Here is a 22,540-nt window from a genome sequence, read left to right on the forward strand (position 1 = left end):
GCAACCTTTTCATTCTATAATTGCAGTAGAAATAATGCTGAGGTGTGTTTTAAATGTGGAGGACTTAAACAGACTTATGTTGTGGGCTGTAAACCATGGGTGACAAATATAAGGACTGTGAGCCAAAACTGGACTTCAAGAGGCTGCAATCTGGCCCAAGAAAACCATAAAACAAATTGCAAAAACTGCAAAGCAAGCATAAATTTTGAAACTGTTGAGAGAAGGGGGCATTATCCTACATCGATGGTTTTTTTTACAAACAGCACAAACTGTTATTTCAAGGCATTTTGGCCTTTTGTTTATTTGTAAATGAAGCTACAAATCATGGAAAATGACTATTATTGAAAATTGAAGATTTAGTCAAAGTGAAGGTTTGAAATAACTGCACGGTCACAGCGGGAGATGGAGTTTGGTTATTTTATGTGACAGAAGCATCATCAGCATCATGTGTGTGACCTGTATTTACAGTTTCCCACGATTCTGGTTGGTGAGCCTTGCTTTTTGATTGTCACTGCTTTCAATAGGTTTGGCATGCTCCCAGTAAAGACTTGACTGCAGATTTGTATAACTGAAAAATGCTTTGAAAAACAGATAATATTGTGCAGGATGTGGTCTCAGAAATGCAAATAAAATGCAATTGGCAACTCAGTCAATCATGAGACTTTGTCTAAAATCAAAAAGGAAATTAATTAAAGAAAGCACAACCCACACAAATTAACACAAAAGAGCTGCTTTTGTGCATTTCCACCAAATCCATTTAATTGGAGCCATAAAATTGGTTGATCCTGTAAAATGATGACTGACACAGCTCATAACACTTTGATAAGAAAACGGTGTCTAATGTTGCAGTTATGAAGTTTCCGTTAATATTCAGAATAGTAAACATTTTATTACATTTCCAGCTGTTTTTGTATCTTATTTTACTGCTTTCACTATTTTTTCAAAGCATTTTTCAGACAATTTTGAATTTTTTGCTGTTTTATCATTCGGGCTCTGTTTGAAGCTGTTTAATTTTTTTTTTTAATTGTATTTTAGCTTTTAATGCTGTTTTAGCACTTTTTTCTCCCCATTTTCTTTTTTCTTGTGGCGTTTGCTCTTTCCTCCCATTTTACTTTTGCCATTCTTAAAGCCCTTTGAAGCAAATAGGTCAGAGTCCTTTTGAAAATAATCCTGATTTGTAAATAAAATGAAACTACAGCTGTATGTTGCAAATAGCTGTTAGTTTATAGTTTTGTACATCTTCTCCGTTAATTTATCTTTTTTTTTAAGACACTTCACTTTTTTTTTTTTACACTTTTACATTTTATTTTTTGAGTTGAAATGCAAAACCTATCGTCCCATGTAGTTCGCTTTAATTCGTGTTGGGATTAAGGATTCAAAAACACTACATAAACCATCAGGCATTTTCCTTCTACCTCGCATGTGATCTGTAAAGTACGACAGATTTGAGGCGCTACTGGGTCTTGTAGTTCAAAGCATGGCACCAACGTTTGAAAGCTAGCTTTAAAAACTACATTTCCCATCATGCAAAGGGGCAAGGCGCAGTGTTGTACTTCCTATTAGCTTGTGGAAGATAGCGGACGATCGGTCGAAAAAAAAAATACCGATGTATTAACGTAAATCGATTGCATATCTGCTCAGGAACACTTTATAGTGGAGTAATTTGGGTCCGTATTTAGGAGACGAAAATGGTGAGTGTGTCATAAATTGTTCTTGTCCAGTTTTCTTCTCATGATAGCAGGGTTTTGCCGCTAGCTGGTTTAGCATCTGAGATTCAGATCTTCATTCAGTCGATGAAATGTTAGCCGTTGTTAGGCCAAAGATCAGAAATCACGATGTTAAGATGTAATCAAAATAACCTCTATCCAGCTAAAGTCCGTGTTTCAGACTTTGCCAAGTTCTTGTACTATAACGTCAAATTGAATGGGTGTGGTGGGGCTGAAGCTGTCTTACCAGTAAGATAAGATAATGTCGCGATCATCAGATTGTAGATAGTTGCTGGTTCACAACATGTTATTGTGATTTTAATGCTGAAGACGTATATGACTGAATCCTGAATCCTTGAAAGGATCTTCTTATCAAGTATGTATGTATGTATGTACCTTATCAAGTAAGTATGTGTCTCAGAATTCTATATCCAAAATATTCTCTGTCTCAATTGCAATGCAATTGCTTTCATAGATTATTTATGTTAACTAGCGTTACATCAGTTTGTTTTGTCTTCTCTTCTTCTTTCAAACCACACAGATCCGCTTCATCCTCATTCAGAATCGAGCAGGGAAGACACGATTGGCCAAATGGTACATGCAGTTTGATGATGATGAGAAGCAGAAGCTGATCGAGGAGGTGCATGCTGTGGTCACTGTCAGGGACGCCAAGCACACCAACTTTGTGGAGGTATAATGTGATTGCTGTGCATCAATAAACTGGATGTGCATGCACATATTTTTCCATATACATGTCAGTGGTACTTTTCCAGTGATATTTAAACTCACTCTACATTTTTAACAGTTCTAATTGAATGTGCATGTTGCAGGTTTTTTTTCCACTGAGATGGAGAGTCATCTTATTTTCAGTCAATGGGAGTCATTCAAGTTGATTGTCATCATTTTGCTACAATTTATATACTGTTACCTTCAGCAGCTATTGGCTGATTTTTGATCACAATGATTTGTTGTCCCGTTGACTACCGCTGGATTATGTCACATCTGGTGTAAACCTGACATCATTGCTTTTAAACATCTCATTATTTTGTTGCATTTTTCAGGTTTTTTCAAAAAATAAACCTTACAAAGTAACCTTGGCCATTACTTTAAAAGGGTGACGCACGTCAAAGCTGATGTGCCAACTTAGCTGTGGTCATCAATGAGTTATTCATTATGTATTAAACAAAAATCATCTAGATTTTCTCATGTTGGGTTCAATACAAATATGTGATACAGCATTTTAACTTAACCTCTGAAAAACTCTGATCAACATTTTTCAAAAGTTACGGATAGTTTAAAAATCAAATTGCTTAAGATATAACGTATACATTAACAAATAAAGAGGGTTCTTGCTGATTTTCAATGAATGGGTGACTGACTGGGAAAAAAGCTCCATAAGAGGAAAAAAAATCCTACTGATTAGTATTGTGTATTTTCAGTTATTTGAAATTCACTGGGTGTGTTTCGTCTTCAAGCCTGGGAACTTCAACCCTGGTAAAGCTGCTGTTATTGTCATAATAAGTTGCTAAGAGGATTTCTGTGTTTTGTTCTCACAGTTCAGGAACTTCAAGATCATCTACCGGCGTTATGCTGGCCTGTACTTCTGCATCTGTGTGGACGTGACTGATAATAACCTGGCATACCTCGAGGGAATCCACAACTTTGTAGAGGTAACTCAGAAACATAACACATGATTTATTTACATAGTCAATTGTAATGATTTAGCTCTCACGGTCTGATTGTTCTCAGGAATGTCCTGAGTGATGTTACAAGTTAACTCCTTGTTATTGTGAAACCGTGCATTAGGAGGCCTTGTTATCTACAGCGACTACATTATTTAACAATGGTATCTTAACCAAAGTGACAGATGTCTCATTAAGTTGAGTCCTGCACGGATCATGAAGTATTACATCGGATATCAGCGAGTCAAAGTGCTATTATTTGACGGCGCGCCGCGTTTCATTCGAAATGTCAAAACACTCTGGAGGAAGTTTCCATACAGTTCACATCTGTCATCCAGTCTGGAGTGAGTCACTGTTGACTGGCAGGATTGTTAGATGATAGCCGGTCAAGTGGTACTGGAAATAAGCCCTCGGCAGTACAAGAGCGAATTGATCCCTCATTACGAGCCGGGCGTCAGAGCGGCTAACTGCACGAGCTTTTCAGAAACACAATGATGGCTCATTAGTTTTAGAGATGGCCCTTGATATTTTTCATCATAGAACTATTCTTGTCAGAGGAAGCGATTTGCTTTCAGTACTGCTTTCAGATATTTCGACAGGGAAATATAAGAGACGTTTCAGGAAGACAATCATCACTAGTTCTACTACATTCTGCTTAAAATGTTGATATATCTTGTTAAAAGGCAGCATTTTACATGGATTTGATGATTGAATGTTTCTGCTGTGCATTCATCGAGTCCTTCTATCGTACTGTATTTTTTTTTTTGGGGGGGGGGTGAAAATGATTCTTCTTTTATATTTTTAAAGCAAAAAGTCGCCACATGAGACGTCCTGATTGTGTCGCCTGGTGTGTTTAGTTTCCGTTTAACAGTGTGACTGTTTCTGCAGTCATATGAAGTTTTGAATGAAATAGAACAAACTCCAGTACAGAGGTTAAAGTCCAATCTAATGTTTGTCATGTTCTAAGACAAACAGTTTCTGTCCGAGCCTCTCAGGAGTGAAGGTCGTCTGAAATAATGTTTGACTTTGAAGGAATGCCCCTACGTGCGTTTCTACAACATGCTTCGCGTGCGCCGTGTTCCACAGCAACTGTGTGTTGCTGCACCGGTTCTCTTGTCAGGGCAACCCAAGCTGAACTCTCACAGCGGGACTGGCTCGCAGGCCGGTTTTAACATCCGCTGTAGCGAATCGTGCAGAAAGGGTCAGTAATTCCGCGATTGTGAACGACGGCGTATCGCTGCTTAAAAGGATCGCTCATTAGAGCGAGATGAAACAAGAGGCACATTAATTTTAAAGGGGTGTGTTTTCCATGGGTGTCCTTGTAGTAGCGATTCATTCATTACAAGGTTGTTAGGCTGATTCTATGGCTGCTGCAGCGTCATCTTATTTCTCCACTAATGCACCACATTAAGACACAGCCATGTCTGTACTCCTCACTGAAGTCAATTATGTGGTTATCTCCGGGCTGTTATCTGATTAAATTAAAACTTTAGAATCTTCTTTTCTTCCTCTCTTTCTCGCCAGGTGCTCAATGAGTATTTCCACAATGTGTGCGAACTGGATCTTGTATTCAACTTCTACAAGGTGAGGACGTTGAGAGATTACTTTTTCTTTCCTTTTATCCCTCTGATACTCCGGTAATTTCATAAACACCTTAAGCAGAGGAGCGCTACAAAAAGCCATTTTTCATGTGTCTGCCATGGCAACTGAGATGATATTCCCAGCCAGAGTCGGTTATCCTTTGACATTTATCTAAATCACTTTAGTGGGGGTTGGATTTCTGGTGTTTCATTGAAGGAAACAAATATGTCTGGACTCCCTTCCCCCACCTGCTGCTCGTGTTCTCGCTAATTACCCAATGCGTCTGAACATCCGCCCACACGCTTAACTTTAACGAAGCGCCACCCACGATCCTCCACCTCCTGACCAGAACCTGAGGAGAAAAACAAGAGACGAGCTTAAAGAGACAACCGTAGTCACCTCCTCCTCTCAGGTGTGTTGCAACTGGAACTGAATCACCCCGTTATGTTCGTCAGGTTAATTCATTCTGCCTTTAGTCATCCAGAGGTTGTTTTTACACCATGATATGAGTCTCTGCGACCGATCGACCGGCTGGATGCAGGCGAAAGTGATGATCTGTCTGAACTGAAGTGTGGGAGGATGAGCTGCTTCCCAAAACTGTTAGAGATGTGTTAAAGAACACAAGTGTAGAAGTGACTGACAGAGGTCACTGCAACCTTAAAATGAATAAATAAATAAATAAAAATCCAGCTGCATTCTTCTGGCCATATTCGTTAAGCTTTGAATGTCTTCATCACAAGCTGAATGAGCAGAAAAAAAGGCTCCTGTGGTGACAGTTTGAGTCAGATAATATCCAGAGTGGCAGGATCTCTTTGTCTCCATACGATGCCTTCAAGGACACGGTGAGCAGAGGTTTTTCCAGTGACAAACACCGAGCAGCCCAGTAAATGACAGCATTGCTGCTCATGAGAAAAAGACTCTAAATAAACATTTTGTTTTCAGATATGAGGCAAGGTGAACTAAACGGTCTGTTCTTGTATGATTCAGCTGCCTCCTCTTAGTGTGGACCAGCGTTCACATGTGGCACGAACCGAAGTTGTTCTTTTACTAGTTAGTTCTGGGACACCTCGGTTCATGTTCTGGAAAGTTGTTAGTAGATTTGTGTTTACAGAGGTTTTTAACCAAATATCAGTGAGGCATTAAATCTGTTTTTATAGCCGCAGTTCTCCATCTTCACCATGTTTGGTCGTGCGTGACGTGAACGGCAGTCACACCGACGCACTGCTCAACAGCCTAAAACCCTGTCATTGTCGCTTCCTGTGTGTGTGAAGGTGTACACGGTGGTGGACGAGATGTTCCTGGCGGGAGAGATCCGGGAGACCAGTCAGACCAAGGTCCTCAAACAGCTCCTCATGCTCCAGTCGCTCGAGTAGAAGATGAACAAAGCGCCTCTCCTCCTCTGCTGCCCTGGCTCCCAAACCGACCGCCATCACCCTCCTGCCCCCGGCAGAGCCCTCAGGTCTGCTTAAGGGGGAATATTGAGAAGAAAACATTGTTTACATATAGATATATATGTTTAATCGTCTCGGCATTGTGTGTTTTGAATGATGTCTGTACGTGTTGTACTGCTGAGGGTGTCATCCAGCTATAAAGCGTAACAGTACATTTCAGAGTGTTTCAACATTTCATACACAGCGGCATCCTGTTCTCTCCCCCCAAAAGCCAGAGCCTGCAGAGCTTACTCATTTCCTGTATCAACTAGTTAGTCATTGCATTTATATCTCTATGCAGTGTGGAAATCAGTGTGACACTGCTGTCTGTCCCCCAACCCCCCCCCCCCCCATTAACCCCCACATGTATTCAATGGCACTACTGTACCTGACAAGCACCATTTAAAGACCGACCGAGGTCACAACAGCCTCGAAGCTGCAGATCCGCGGGCGTGAAGGCGTTCGTGCACGTCCAGTGCGCCTCTGGTGACGTGAGATCAGGCGGTTGAGATGCTGATGTGCTTTTCATCGCATTTCAAATGAATTGAGATCAACCGGTGAGACTGGTCACGTCATAAGGTGCTCTGTTGGTCACTCTTTTAAAAAAAACAAAACACTTAAAACAACTCCGACGAACCCCGACCTGGACGTAGAAACTATATTTTACATATATCAGTGCAGTTGTTTTGCTCTGTATAGTATATTCAGACAGTGTATTTTGTGTTGAATATTGTGAAATTGACACATTTGTTACAGAAAGACTGGTTCCCGGGAGATCCATACATTCCACTCACTTTCCGTACAATACAGAACATTTTCAAATTCCTCTCACTGATTGATTAAATTGAACTCGTTCCTCCACTGGATCTGAACCATGTCCAGTCACAAAGGTGATTTCACATGTTCTTGTTGAACTTTTGTATTTTCTTTTTTAAGTGATTGGGCAACAGTGAAATATGAAATATGTACCGCTTCCCTTCACGTCCACCTGTGAGTTTGTTGATGGAAGGTGTGTGTGTGTGTTACTGTGTCCATGTCAGCAACCTGCATCGATACGTCCCATTTTTGTGTAAATAAAACAGATGAAGTCTAAACCGATTGCCTAATTTCACACTTCGGGAGCACTCACATTAAACATTCCAGCAAACCCTGATTTTTCTGTCCAGTGATTTAGCACCATCTAGTGGTCCAACCATTGTCTCCATCAGTGAATTACACAATACGGTTATGAGGTCATCCCGACCAGGATCAATAAATCAGTCAATATATCCACTTCAGCTACATTAAACCTCTCCAGCCGTTACTCCATCGACCCGTGAGCATAAATCCAGACAATTGGACACAGAGGGCGTTTAGTCTTCATCACACGAGCCCTCGGATATCCTAACCTCCACCTGACTGCCGCTCAGAGAGTCGGCTGGAGAACGACGCCCAGAGAATCACGTAGATGGATTTCATTGTTAAATTTCATACTCCGTTGAATCGGCTGGCGATGGAGGGGCTGAAGATCACTCACTCATACACAGGGAAGGAGAGGAGAGACGCTGACATTCACCGATATCCAGAATGAGATGGGATTCACCGTCCTTGACCCAAAAAACTGAAATCTGCCAACTAAATAAGAAAAACACAAGTGTGAAAGATATCAACTGAAAAACAACCAGTTTACTGGGAATTGCATAATCATTACAATCAATGAGCAACACTCACCCCTCATTGGACAATAGACAAATCTTATTTACAGGTTACTTGAGATGTACAGTAGTATTTAGGTTGATTATATAACATTAGTTACTAAGCAACAACTGAGCTGGATTCATGATTCACGGCTGAATTCGGACTGGGGAAGTGATGATCGTATGGCTATTCTGATGACCGCTTACCAACGGACTGTACACAGACGACAAACTCACTGAGGATTTCACCATTTACGTGACTTGGATATACATTTGTGAACATACAGGTTTTCTCCGATCTTCTTCACCTGTAAATAATCACACGCTGCTGAACACCCACAGCTGAAAAATTAAATAAAAACATCTTCCTATCAAGAGCTGAGTGTCAGCAGCAGTGAGAAAAGAACAAACCAAACAGTTCGGAGGTCAAACTATTAAAAATATTTGGGTCTGGTAACAGCAGGATCAAATCTCAGTTGTTATTTAGTAAGAAATGAGAAAACGAATAAAATCTTTATTACAGTATACAGTTCAAGTAAAATAATAAAATGTACAATTCTATAATTACAGCATATAAACAAACAAAAAAAAAATCCAAAAGTAAAAGTGCACTTTGCAGAAGGAGACAAACTATCACACGACGCAAATATTTTATGGACGCAACATGTTCTGACCATCTGTGTCTTGGTATCTTTTACAAGCTCGTGTCCGCAGCTCGCTGCGTTCCTCCCGCCGCTGCGCTGGCTCGCTGGCGTTAAAACACATATGGTTTTGTCTGGGAGGACATATGCTCGCACTCGAGGGCAGAGACATGCATACGTCCTCAGGCGGTCTTGTTTTCACGTCCCGGCGGCCGGGGCGCCGCGACCTGCGCTCGGCGATTCGGACAGAAGCGGCTCGGTTTGACTGAGCAGCAGGGCGGGGAATGAGGGAAGTTTCTAACCCCGTTTCTCCACCAGCAACACCACAAACCGAGCTGCGAGGAAATCAAGTTTCGGTGGAAATCCCCCCGTTTTCCTCTCTCCTGAAACATCTGGGTCGCGTCGGGGAACTCAGACATTCTGTAGAACTACTCTGTGCTTGATGAAGAGAGGCGTGCAAAGGTTAAATACAGGATCCTGACTTTCATCCAGGCTCACGCAAAACCTGGCGTGATTGATTCAGAGAACCGGGTGGGCGGCGCAAGCGTTTCACAAACACGACGCAGAGGCCAAAGCCAGCTGTGGCTTCCTGTGACGTCCATCGTACAGCAGCGTGGAAAGCAGGTCACACAGGAAGCAATTAAAAAAAAAAAAAAAAACTCAGCCGGCGGATTTAACTTTCTCCATCTATCGCTGCAAAAGCACCAAAGACACAGAGAGCAGAACATGGCGAGGTTGTGATGGCGCTTACTTTAAAGATTTCAGGAACTTTGGATTAAAATAAGACATTTTTCTCCCCATTGTGCTTTTAAGATGACCCACAAGTTCACGTCTGTGAGTGTAGAGCCTCCGCTCTGTGATTGGAACATTCCCCTCCACCAAGACGATGATGATGAGGCGGTTCCCAGTCTTCTCTAACCCTCGTCGACGCCCCAAGATTGCCTTAAAAAAAAGAGCCGCGGACCCCCCAGTCTGAGCTCTAGACAAAAATCTACAAACATCAAACACTCAACAACAAAAAATAAACAGCAGGAGCCTTCGAAGGGAAAGCTACGGGAAGTTCTCTCAAGGCTTACTTTGGATTGTAGAACGACGTATTCTGGTTTTATTTCACATGTGCAAATTTAATTTTGACAGACGCCCTGAAGCCCCCCTACTGTGATATCACACTAGGAACCACTGTCATGATACAAAGCATCATGAGTATTACCAAGGCCAATATTTTTACAGTGTGTTTGAAAGCGAAAATGAAATTCTCAAATGTAAGACTATGTGATTCACAGACTGGGGACTTTCAGCTTTATTCTGTCTATTCAGACCTTAAAACGCTAAAGTACACAGAAATCCCACTGACTGGAGTATTTTTTAGGAATAAAGCAGAAGCCTTGCACTTCATTAGAATATTCTATTCACACTTTGACTTCTTATGAAAGAAATAAAAATGTATTTGGACTGTTTATCACCGTCCAAAACAATGAAAAGCTGAATTTATGGGACATGAAGTCAAAGTAAATCAGAAATAACCAATCAGTGGCGTCTGAATGAAAGTAAAACTCAAAAGATCAACGGTCAGATGAGCACAAAATAGCATCACAGTAATAACTTAAAGACAGTGATGTGCAAATGCAAAAAGCATGTTGGGTTCACTAAAAATAAAATAATAATAATCCTAAGACACAAAAATAAAAGAACATCGGGGCTGCACAAACACACACAACCCAAGACCTGTCCTCGTCTGGTGAGTGACGGAGAATGTTCGTCTTTAAAACCCCCACCGCGGTCTCAGCAGTGGTGTGTTCAGTCCAGACGCAGGGACATAAAAACTGACCCCCCTAGGGTAGGAGATGGACTCTCCCACCGGGGGTCAGGGGGTTGCAGTGATGTCCGCGACCACTTGTCAAGGTGATCCGAGGTGTGTGAGACAGCTGGGAGAAAGGTCGAACACACCCAAAAGCACCTGGAGCTGCGAGAGAGAGAGACAAGGGAGGTGAACGCCGACCGTCGGCGTGCTGGTTATCTTCTAGTGAAGCCTCCGGTTCCCGAGTCACTGACCTGTCGGGGGCGTCTCGTCCGTGTGGGCCTGCGGGCTGAGGCGAGGGTCCGGCGAGCCCCTAGCAGTTACACTGCTGCTTGTTCTGTGTGGCGGCGCCTCTCGGCTGTCGCAGCTGCCTCAGCGAAGCGTCTCCGTACTGGATCCCCGAGCCCATCCGCTCCGGGTCCAGCTCGCCTGGGACGAGAGCGGGAGTGAGGGACGGCAGCGGCGCCGACGCGCAAATCGAAAAGCCAGACGGACACCGCAAAGAAGACACACAAACACACACACAGCATACCTGAGTCTATCTTATTGAGGATGGTACGAGCGCACTTCAGGAAACCCTCCTCCACATTTTCGCCGGTCAGGGCGCTCGTTTCTAGAAACATCAGCTCTGTGCAGGAGAGAACATAACAAGGTAAAGTGAGAAATGATAAAACAACGGGATTCACAAGCCTCAATGACACAGATCAGGACATAATACGAGGGACAGCAAAGACTTAAAATGCATCAATTAGCATAATAATATGACCTTTGAATATGACCTTTTTTTCTTGCAATTTTGAGGACAACAAGCTCTATTTCTGCCTAATGTACCCAACCCACTAACAACTGACATTAAAAAGACACAGCAGTGTTACTCAGTTGACTTATCAGTGGATATAATGTGGCTGATTAGCGTGTGTGAATATCAGATACCATTTTCCTGAGCGAAGCGCGAGGCCTCCAGGAAGGTCACCTCTCTGTCTGCATCCAGGTCCTTCTTGTTGCCACACAGGATAATTACAATGTTGGGGCTTGCCAGGGTCCGAGCGTCTGTCAGCCAGTTGGTCAGAGCGTTATAAGTCTCTCGACTGGAAGACAAGAAGGATAATTCAGGCATTCATGCTTTTCACGCAATCAAACACATTTCACATCGAGATACTGTTGAGGTTCACGTGCAATAAAATCAGAAATCTCCCTAGTTTTATTCTCAAAAGTTAACAGTAAAAGAATAAAAGTCACTATATGCTAAAAGACATTTGGGGCTGTAACAACGATCGTAGTCATTGCTGTGTGACGACATGCTTTCCATTGTAACCTGAATCTATTTGGGATTTAAATTGAGGGTAATTGGGCTTTCATGACATGTCTTTTGGGCTGAGATGAGGCCAGCGAGGTGAGCAGAGGGGTGTGGGTCCGTACAGTAATGTCTAACAGCTGCCTGCACTAATACCCCAGAGGATGACGCCACTCTTCATGAGCGCAGCGGCGGAGGGACCGGGGCGCTCAGCTGCAAACCGCTTCGCTTTACCTCTCCGTCTCTCTCTCTCTCTCTCTCTCTCGCTCGCTGACTCTTTCCAGCTTCCTCCAGCTGTCTGTCTTCTTGTTGACCCCTCTCACCTTCATGAGATAATAAATGTCTCCTTCTTCCACCTCCATTCTGCTGCTTTCTACCTGAGGTGACAGTTCATGTGATGGGACTGTGCTGCCTGCCAGCAGATGCATCTATACCCCCCCACCCCCAAAGGCTCACAAACTCTTGCAACCACAAACTGTGCTGCATTCCTGTCTTACTGCATTAGCACATTCGTTCTGTCTCGATTTCACAATCCCTCCATCAGAACCTGGAGCTTATGAAACAACAGCCCTTCAGAGGGTTCTGGGTTTTCAGACTCACGCTATGGATCCAAGCGATTAGTCATGAATTGCACAAATTCTGACGTGCAGATACCATGTCACACCTCTTTAAAACCTTAGTGCACACAGTAAAAACTACAAGAAACTTAAAAAAAAAAAATGTAATCACGCTATTTTTGTTTTCACCAAACACGCTTAACGGCGATTACCTGGTGATGTCGTACACGAGCAGGGCTCCCGCTGCTCCTCTGTAGTAGCTGCGAGTCACAGAACTGTGGACAGAAAGCAGAAACCTTCTGTGAAATATTACATCCGCGTTATCAGATGGTGAAACTTCACCGAGGGAGCTGAAAGACAAAACTGTCCCATGTGTCCAACTATTATCATCAGCCAGGCGCTTCATTACACCAGCAGAGCTGCTCGGCGGGTTGAGACCGTCCGCTCGCCGCCTGCGAGTTTAGGAAATTATCTGAAGCTGCATTTAGAGTTACCAAGATAAACAATAACCTGAAGTCTGTGTTTCTTGTATTTCAAATGTGCAACCTTGCAACAATGTGAACAACATATCCAAAGAGGAATACATCACTTCTGTAAATAGATTTTCCAGATATGACTGAAGGATTTTTGTGTTTTAAAGGATTTCGTGGCTGCAGGTTGTTTCTCTCCTTCAAGCTAATGCAACAACATTTGTTTTGTTTATTTCTCTCTTCCATCCATTTATAAATCCTCTTGCAGGAACACTGGAGGTCTTACCGGAATCGCTCCTGCCCAGCAGTGTCCCAGATCTGCAGCTTGACCGTCTTTCCGCCCACGTTGACCACCCTGGAACCAAACTCCACGCCAATGGTGTGGTTGGAGTCTTGTTTGACTGCAGCAGGAATTAGAAGAAATGGGTTATGAGATAAGAGGACAGAGGAGGAATTGTACCGTCTACTGTTCTAACAGCTGTTTGAATGGCAATTCATACTTCTATTTAACTCTCAGGACAGAATGAAGGGATTTATTTTGATTTTATGGCTATACAATTGTTATAATAAGTACAATTCTTTAAGAAAACTTCATATCTGGCCATTTTTTCCCCCAGCATTGCTGTGTGCACATTGCAGTTATGCCAGATGCCGGTGGATCTTGCACTGGGTGGTCCTGGTTTCTGCCCTCTGATGTACACCGTGTTGGTGTGTTGTGGTTGTTAAAAAAGGGCCTCGGCTGCTGTCTTCAAACGCCTCATACCCACACTGGGGAGAACAGGAAGTCCAGAAGAGATGAACACTGCCAGCCCTACCTTCAGCTTTCTACTGAAGAATAAAACAACTTAACTTAATACAGGAAGGTGAATGACTCGGAGAAGAGGTTTAAACATTGCTCACAAAAACAGAGCTATGGATTATTCATCCAGCAGTTTAAGCTTTGAGTTTCCCTCTGGGTTAACTGACTGGCTGACTCACTCAGACAGTTCAATACTGTGCTGTGAACCAAACACTGGGGTACAGGTTTATTTGATATACTTACACAGCTCTGCAATGAAGGCTGACTTTGTGAGGCATGCCATTTTCAGTTTGATTGATATTGTCAGAGAAGTGAAGATTTATCGCAAGCCAGGGCTTTTTATAGGATTGCACTTCACAGATTGCATCATTTTCACTTAAATATGAAGATCTACGGCCCAGAGATGTGCTGTTATGCAGTAGGCCGGTCTAACTTCCTGTTTGTGTGGGACAGTCTGAGGCAGACACTGAAGTGCAGTGCGTTACATTTGGCCGGCTCAATAATTACAAACTGAATGTCAGGAATCTCGAGAGGCGCGCACACCTCATCTCATCACCGTGGCCTGAAAGCACACAGCAGTCAACGACTTTCTCTGGAGGAACTTGTTGAGAAGCTCAGCTGAGTGTAGCCTCGCCGCGGCCTCAGAGGATTGATTTCATGAGGCGTGAAACAACTCGTGAAATCAACAAAACTCATTTTTATGACTTGGTGAAATTATGCACGTCTCTCCTCTGCAGCGATGACACTTACACTTGTTCTCGATGAACTGGTGCAGGAGGCAGGACTTCCCGGTCCCGGCGCTGCCAATCACCAGGAATTTAAACAGGAAGTCTGGAGGCAGAGGCAGAAGAGGCAGAGATCAACGTGACGGCACAAACATCAGGGGAGAACCTGTTCTTCACACCCGCATCCTCAGATTTCCTCTTAATCCCACTGAGCTACCACAGTCACAGTATCCACCAAACCCAAATTAGCCCAGTAATCCCAAAGCTGTGCATGTAATCAGTCTAACAAGCCACTTATGATTCCCGATTTAATGTGTTTGTTTGTCAGAGGTGGCACATACCGGTTTGACACCTCACAACACCTCAATGAGGCACGGCGCTCGACATTAGGGATGCAAACAATTAATCGATTGTCGATTAATTGTCAATAAGAAATTACTCGATTAAAATAAATTACTTGCAATTAACTGCGTTTTGAACCTGTAATGCCCCGCATGAGGGCGCGCTTGACGCCAGACGTCCTTGACACACACGCGGGAACATAGAAGAAGCTGGCATCTGACGACAACAACAAGACAGACGTGAAGCTGGCAGGATGAAGGGGGCAAGACGAAGTTCGGTACGGAACCACTTTAAGTTAGTCAATGACGACAAAGACGCCAAATGCACAATCTGTGGAAGTATTTTAAACTACAACTCCTCTACAACTCCTCCACAAATTTGCTAAATTGTCACCTCAATACGTGACATTCAGTCGTGCTGGGAGGAGCGAGTAGCTCTCAGCCTACAAGCCTGCGTTGGGACGACGAGCACGAAGGCAGAGGGCATTACCGTGACTGCAGACATGCTGCCAATAGATGTGGTTGAGGGACAGGGGTTTAGAGAGGTAATAAAGCGCTCATATTTTTAAACAAAAATAGATAAGTCTCACACTTTGCAATGAGGGCCACCATGGCCTGGATGTTTTAGTTTTGTTTATGGGCACATCCATTATCCTCAGGGATGTTTTTAGTTGATTACAGGCAGCCTGTTTTTTTAATGTAAAGGAGGATTATAAATGGTGCTAATAGTCCAAATGTGACCTTTGACAATTTCTTTTCAGAATTTATGTATTTTATTATACTGCCAAATAAGAGACTGCACTAATTTATTTTCAAATTAAAGTCATCTTCATTTTTGTTCTATTTGTTTTGCTTCTGACAGACAGTGCACTTATTTATTTTCATGTTTCAACTAGCCTTAAATTAGCCTTGTTATTGCATTGTTCTATTTGTGAATGTGTTGTTTGCTGCTGTTAAGAATAAATCTTTTATTAAATGTGCCTTAAGAAGTTTGCACGTTTTATGCGAAACAGCGCCCCCTGCAGGCCTTGGGCGTAATGCAGCTTAGTGAGAAACTCCTCCCTGTGGCTCGTGTGCACGGAAGAGGGGAACTTCGTCTTCGCTCGTTTAGAAGCGCTCAAATAAGATTTAAGTTTCTTTTACCTGGTGGAGTCTGTGCTGGAGCTGTGGCAGTGCTAGAAGCCAGTCTTTTCTTACTTTCTGGAAGCTCCTGCTCAGTTGTGTCCCACTAAGCATCTGGCGGAGTAATGGCGGACAAAATGAAACCTATCCAGCCGGAGCGCGCATTACGTCATTCCTTTCAAATTCTCCCCAAAAAAATGCTGGTGCCAGACCGGCACCGCAACTTTAAAGTGACAATTTAGCGCTGTTAGAGGTACTTGTAATGAATATGTCAGGGCACATTGTACAAATCATTAAAAATGTGTAACATATTTATGGTGGAAAATAAGTATTTTTAAGGTTGTAAAACTCCTTAATGCACCTTTAAGGAATATAATTTCCATTTTCTGTTTCATAAGAAAGACAGCAGTTTTGTAGAAATGAACCTATTGATTCAGAGGGAAATTCAGCGTTGCAGAAAAATTGCCGCTCATCAATTAATCGATAATCGATCGATAAGATGAAACAACTATCGATTAATGAATTACTTGATAATTTGCATCCCTACTCGACATGTTTGAGGGTGAAAAACTCACACAGGGAATGAATGACCGAAGCCAGCTGGCTGTACAGATGTTACTGTTGTTGCTGAGGAGAGGGGACCCATTTTCTGGAAAGCGCAATCCAGCCACTGTGTGCTACGGCCAGTGACAGTGTGTTGGGAATTTACATGCTGTGGATCATTTCTGACTACATGAGAGATATGAAACCGAATAGTGATGATGTGAAACTACACGTGTGAGAGAGCTGTATGCAGAAGTGATTCCAGACAGACCTGCATCGCCCTGTTACTCAGGTCTACCATGGAAATAAGATTGATGATGGTGACATTTTTCTTTGACATGGATCATATGAGAGGACTTTTACAGCTTCCCCTACGATCCTGTGTGCCAACCTGAAAGCAATCGCGCCATTAAAGAGGTAGAATCAAAAGCAATCATTCACAAACTGGATGAAGAATAATGTGAAAATGTGAATTTGGGGGTTGGCTAGTATGATTTTGTGTTTTTAAGGGTTCTTCCAAGAGTTCTTTCTTTAAAAGTTCATAATTATTGTGCTGAAGTTTCACAAGGATTAACTGATGAGCAGTAAACTGATGGACTGCGCTCTGGATGTATGAAGGGTTTCTGCTGTTGCGCACACACTGTTGAAAATATGCTGCAAAGACGACAGTGATTAAAGTTCCTTCAGTGATTCGTCTTGCGATTAGTTCATGGAGACGTCATGGGTCTGGAGACCTGATATTTACATAGTTGTGGTTCACATGTTTAGCGAGCAGCAAGAGTTCACGCCACCACAAATACGAAATGGCTATCAAAGCAAACTCATAATGCCGGAACCATTTCAATAGGGGTGCTGTAGTCACATGAGAAAGGGTATTTCACTCATATCTACTACAATCTTTAAGTCAATAGTGTTTTTCATGAAGAAGTCAAGGAAAGCCATGTGGTTTTAACTGTTAATTACAATTGGAAAATAAATGGATTAGTATATCCAACTGAGGTAGCTCATGTGTCGAAAAGACACTGAACTCCAAGTTACTCCTAATGGTGTGTGAGGAGTTCGTATATGTAAAGTGGCAAAAGTACGAATTTTAATTTTTCTTTTTTAGCACGGCATGTATGCATCTCAGAGGTTTCTACCATGAGCATCACTGTGCTTAAAAAGAAAAAAAAAAAACTCTTCTGCTCGCACAGCTGTTGGGCAATTGAGGATCAGTTAAATACCATCTGTCTCAGTTGCCCACAGCGACTCCATAGGAATCGCTTCTACACAGAGTTTAATTTTAATTGAGCCAAGCCTGACAGGATTGAACACAATGAAACACAGAGATTATGGTCTGGTTACCTAATGAGGGAAATGCACCTGTTGTATTAATAAGAAAAGAGACTAACGGGACATTCAGGAGGGACTGTTTGTTTCGGAGACTAAAACAGCAAAGCACACCTCACCTCCTGAAAGCCTGCTGTTGTTAGAATCTCATAAAAAACAGCAGGGAATTTCAGTTTAATGTGGAGTGCTGGCCTGGCAAATGATTAGTGACGATTTTGATAGTACCGGGCAGCCAAACGTCCTGTGAATGTTCAGCTTCACACAAGGTCAACCGAAACAGCAGCGTGGAACCGGCGGGGAGTAATAAGATGGCGATGAAACTTATTATGCGTTCGCTCTTGGAGCCACCTTCACTGGCTCGGCTTATGGTGCACCTTTGTTTGTTGAAGCGGGTGTTTTCTCAAGCCGGAGGTCAAACTTGTGGTGGCAGAGTGGCTGAAGCAAAGAAAAGGTGCCTGCAGGCACTCACAGTGTTCTTCTGCCACAGCAGGCAGCGCTGTATTCCAACTGCACATTGTCACTGCTCGTGAGAGCAGAACTGACAGAATCAAAGGCTAACAGCTCCATTTTAAAGGCTTCCCTCGGCGTTTCAGCACTTTCCCCAGACATCCCATATCCCCATGTGAGATCTGCATATAACAATCAAGCTGTCAATATGTCAACGCAATTGGGAGAGGCGAACGCAGCGCATCCCTTTCAACAGCTGCTCTTGTATTCTTTCCACATCAGCATTAAATAACACCCTAGGGAATGAATAAACATTGTTATTTGCATTCGCTCACACTATGGCAACACTTACACGCTCAGATCTATGTCAGGTTTATGTGTCCTGCCAGCTACTGACACTGCTCTCTGGGTATTTGCATAGTTACATGAGATGTTTTCCTGATTGCATTTGGGTACTGCAAAAATGGAGCAAAGGACAGAGAGAATGGAAGAAACGTAAGAGAAAATACAAGTTTCACAGATTTTAGGCTTCTGGTAGATCAAAAGACCTAAATGCCTATATGATATTTGGTATTCATTCAAACACTCTCAGTCCTGTAAAGTTACAGCTCCAACCAAATATTCAATAAATAATTAAAAAAAAAAAACATCAATGAATCCCATCTGTGATAAAATAACATACACACCTATTGTATTCACAATGCCTTTTGCTGGTTCAACTACTGATTCTCAAAAGAGGCAGCAGAGAGGAGTGAAACAAAAATCAATACAAGGCTCTTACAGCTCCCATTAGCTGAGGTGCTTCATCCTAAATACTGATCGCTTGGATAAAGTTTCATATAAGGAATGAGTGAGACATTGTACAAGCAGGAACAGATGGTGAGAGTGTGCCTGAGTGCAACACGACAGAACGATGGTGTGCCGTTTCAAAACAACAGGGCCTGCGATGTCAAGCACTACTACTGGTACTGTGTGACACAGTTCTGTTGAATAATTAGAGTGAGCAAGAGCAACAACCTTCTGCCTGTAGAAGTGATTAGTCATTATGCTAAAGTGCAAAGATAGGTAGTATTAATCATCAACTTTTAGCATGAAGTGAATACTGTATGAGCTCACTGAACCAATTATGACGGAAAGTAAACATAAATTAAAGCAAAATGACCATAAAATAAACTTTTAAAGGAACAACTTTAAGAAAAACACAAAACAGTCTATTCATAAAGAGGCATTCAATTCTAATGAAGCAAAGTAAAAAAACACCAAATCAACAAAACATCAAATGAAAAAATCAACACAAATTGGCAACAAAAAGACACAATAACACATTTAACACTAACAATGACACAAATGAAAGCAGTCATACAAAACAACCACAGTCACAGCAAGCTACCACAGAAATGTATAATAACACAACAGTGTGATGCCAAAGAGAAACAAAACACTGCAGTGGCCCTTTTTGTTCATTTATATTTCCTCAAAGGTCAAAGACAGTAAAGAGGGATTAAGTGTTTCCCTTACAGAGGTTGATGGGGGGGGGGGGGGGGGGCGTTTGCTTGTCTGGGTCCAGAGAATTTGGGTCTTACAAGACGTCTGAAGACCAGGAATTAAGTCCTTTACACATATAACACACCTAGTACCTGCTGATTTCCAGGCATTATCAGCCACAGACATTCAACTTCCTCTTATGGGCCTTGAAGCGAGTGGATTCCTCTCAGGTAGAAATACACAACAGCCCGGGCTGAATGAATACATTGTTTTAGCTCCAAGGTCACCCGAGCAGTTTAACTTTAATAACGATCGTATCACCTTGGCGTATGTGTGCACATCACTCACGCATTGACGCATCTCTGTTGCGTTCTGCGAGAAGTTTTGCGAACTTTTCAGCTGTAGATGCTTCACGAGCTGTTTACTCACGGCACTGGACATTTAACGAGACAACACCCCGCCATTGCCAGACAGACGTGTCAGTTTAAACACGGGACACACCCAAACTACATCTGCTCACGTTGAATGAGATGTGATGGCTGAACGTGTATTATTCACTACTAACACCAGTAGACGCGACGAGGTGGTAAGTTATCCAGCGGCTAACCCAGCTAACTGTGGAGCTCGCTAACCAGCTGCGTTACTCAGAGCCAGTCTGTCACATCAGACCGCAGTGAGCCCCGCACAAACGTACCGTATGTCTCTGACATGTTGACCCTCGCTGCGTGAAGGAGTTAATCGGTCCTTGGTGTGGTGACAGCTGGGGTGCACACCTTTCCGGGGTGTTTATCTACGATGCTAGCGGTTTCCTTGATGCCCTCCTAGCTACCTCCGCTCCGACCAAACACGGCAGCTGTCTGCGTGCTACGTCACACGTCTTCTGCTGCCGAGACGTCATGCGTCTTGATAATGCTGCGTTCAAGTGTTAACGTCTACGATGAGGATTTGGTAGTTTCAAATTGAACAATCAAACAAATAATTTAAAACATAAAAATTTCATATGAGATACAGATTGGATTTGTACACAACATATGCTGTCGTTTGATAAATATAATCCTTTAATTTTTACTATTTGTGTAAGGGATAATCAAATAAGTGAATTAGTGCACCATTAAAGAATTAGCTTTAAATTCCTTTCAATTAAAAAAATAACGATTTTAAATTTTGAAGTAAAAAAAAAAAAAAATGCTAAGAATGTATTTTCTCACTATTTTGCGATACTTGGTTGTTAACTCTATTAAAATGTGACAAATTTTCAGCGGTATTAAAAAATTCTTCTTTGAAATGGGGATCCGAAGGTATCATCACTTCATAAACACAAGCTTTGCTCCGTTTGTCAGCACTGATAAACTCCTAACATACTTTTCAAACTTAAAAAAAATTAAAGCCTGCCTCTTCTAGGCATTATATCCGTTTCTTTTAATGTCAAAGATCCAAATTAGATTTCGGCGTATTTCCCAACGTAGGTGCAAGTATAAACCACTAGGTGGGAGTCAAAGACAAGGTGACTTGAATGCAAGACCGGTCACCTGGACTCCAGTGTCCTTCTCTGGTCCTAAAACCAAATATTTAATGCTGCTGAATCAGCTAAAGCGGATGCGTTTCCAGAAATGCAATGCCACTCTCACATACCAAGAGACAAACTGGCGTCTTTCCTCAATAAAATGAACAATGGTTTAGTTTATTAATTCATTCAATGAAAATGTAACTTTTTTTTTTTTTTTTTTTTTTTTTTTTTTTTACAGTGAAACTTCACATAATGACTGGCATCATTTGGAGCCCCTGTGTAGGTTATGGCGTTTTCGTCTTTTCCCCTTCAAGGATGTCAAACTGAGATTACTGATACTGATCTTTCTCTTCTTACGTGTCGAACTGAACCCTTTCAATGAATTAACAAATAAACGAACTAGCATTCACTTCTTGCCAGGTATAGGACATAACTTATACCTATTTTATCTATTTTTTTTCCTAAAACAATACCCATTTTCTATCTGCTAATACAAATAATTTTCAAAACATCTGCTTTTTATTTTTCTACATCTCATCAATTCTCAGTTCGTGCTTCTTTGTTTTCACAGTGGGTATTTTACATTAAATAGTTTTTTTGTTAGAATTTCAATTGGACAAAAGTGGGTATTTAGGGAAAACTGAAAAAAGTAAATTACATTTTTGACATCAAGTCACTGTCCAGAATAATGAGGGGTGTGGGCTGGAAGTGGTCCACAGGCCAGGGGTTGGAGAACCTTGTAAATATTTTAAATAAAAGGTATCTGCAAGCCGTGTTAAAATCCGTCGACAATAAGAAAAACAATCCAACAGTTATATACACACATAGCTTGCACTCCAGATGTTGAGATTTTAGATAAATGATATTTCTCTTTTCTGTTTAGAGCTGCTCATTTGTTCATCATGCACCACACACACACACACACACACACACACACACACACACACACACACACACACACACACACACACACACACACACACACACACACACACACACACACACACACACACACAGAAAGCCCCAGAGCGTAGAATGCAGGGTTGCCCAAGGGCAACAGGTGATAAATTACAGAGCTTTCCACTCTGCCTCTATCTCTCAAAGTTCCTCCCTGCCTTTGTTCTTCTTTGGCAGATCCACTCATCCTCCCCGGCCTTGTTAAAAGCTCTTTTCACAAAGATTAAAGACAGAAGGAAACACAAGGCTCAGCGTCGTGTGGGGGCACGGATGTTTTCCTAAGGTGGGCTACAAGAAAGACTGTCCTCAAAGGTGTGCAGCAGGCTGAAAGAAAGGAGGGAGACTTTTCCTTCCGCTGGGTGCTTTGCGTACGGCTGTTTTGTGTCACCATCTTTCTTGTCCTCTCACTTGTCCTCTCGTCCAGTGCACATGTCATCAACAGAGCTGTTA

The 22,540-nt window shown here is 42.3% G+C and overlaps 2 protein-coding genes across 3 annotated transcripts; one reads left to right on the forward strand and one right to left on the reverse strand.

The window, feature by feature from the left end:
* The first annotated feature begins 1,535 nt into the window (after nucleotides 1-1,535).
* ap2s1 (adaptor related protein complex 2 subunit sigma 1) lies at nucleotides 1,536-7,488 on the forward strand. The gene is made up of 5 exons (XM_030108822.1): nucleotides 1,536-1,691; nucleotides 2,248-2,397; nucleotides 3,263-3,376; nucleotides 4,913-4,972; nucleotides 6,241-7,488. The coding sequence occupies exons 1-5, from the start codon at nucleotides 1,689-1,691 to the stop codon at nucleotides 6,340-6,342; spliced, it is 429 nt and encodes a 142-aa protein (XP_029964682.1). The 5' UTR covers nucleotides 1,536-1,688; the 3' UTR covers nucleotides 6,343-7,488.
* A 556-nt stretch (nucleotides 7,489-8,044) lies between these two features.
* Nucleotides 8,045-20,495, reverse strand: rab4b (RAB4B, member RAS oncogene family). 2 transcript variants are annotated; one of them, XM_030109232.1, is made up of 8 exons: nucleotides 20,321-20,495; nucleotides 14,385-14,465; nucleotides 13,122-13,236; nucleotides 12,578-12,640; nucleotides 11,448-11,602; nucleotides 11,047-11,142; nucleotides 10,769-10,943; nucleotides 8,045-10,673 (listed from the first exon to the last, which is right to left on the reverse strand). In XM_030109232.1, the coding sequence occupies exons 1-7, from the start codon at nucleotides 20,334-20,336 to the stop codon at nucleotides 10,828-10,830; spliced, it is 642 nt and encodes a 213-aa protein (XP_029965092.1). In that variant the 5' UTR covers nucleotides 20,337-20,495; the 3' UTR covers nucleotides 8,045-10,673; nucleotides 10,769-10,827. The 2 variants fall into 2 exon arrangements, with proteins under 2 accessions (XP_029965092.1, XP_029965091.1); XM_030109231.1 differs by having other exon boundaries at nucleotides 8,045-10,679.
* Nucleotides 20,496-22,540: the final 2,045 nt, after the last annotated feature.

This window comes from Salarias fasciatus, chromosome 14, assembly GCF_902148845.1.
Source record: "Salarias fasciatus chromosome 14, fSalaFa1.1, whole genome shotgun sequence".
Lineage (NCBI taxonomy): Eukaryota > Metazoa > Chordata > Actinopteri > Blenniiformes > Blenniidae > Salarias > Salarias fasciatus.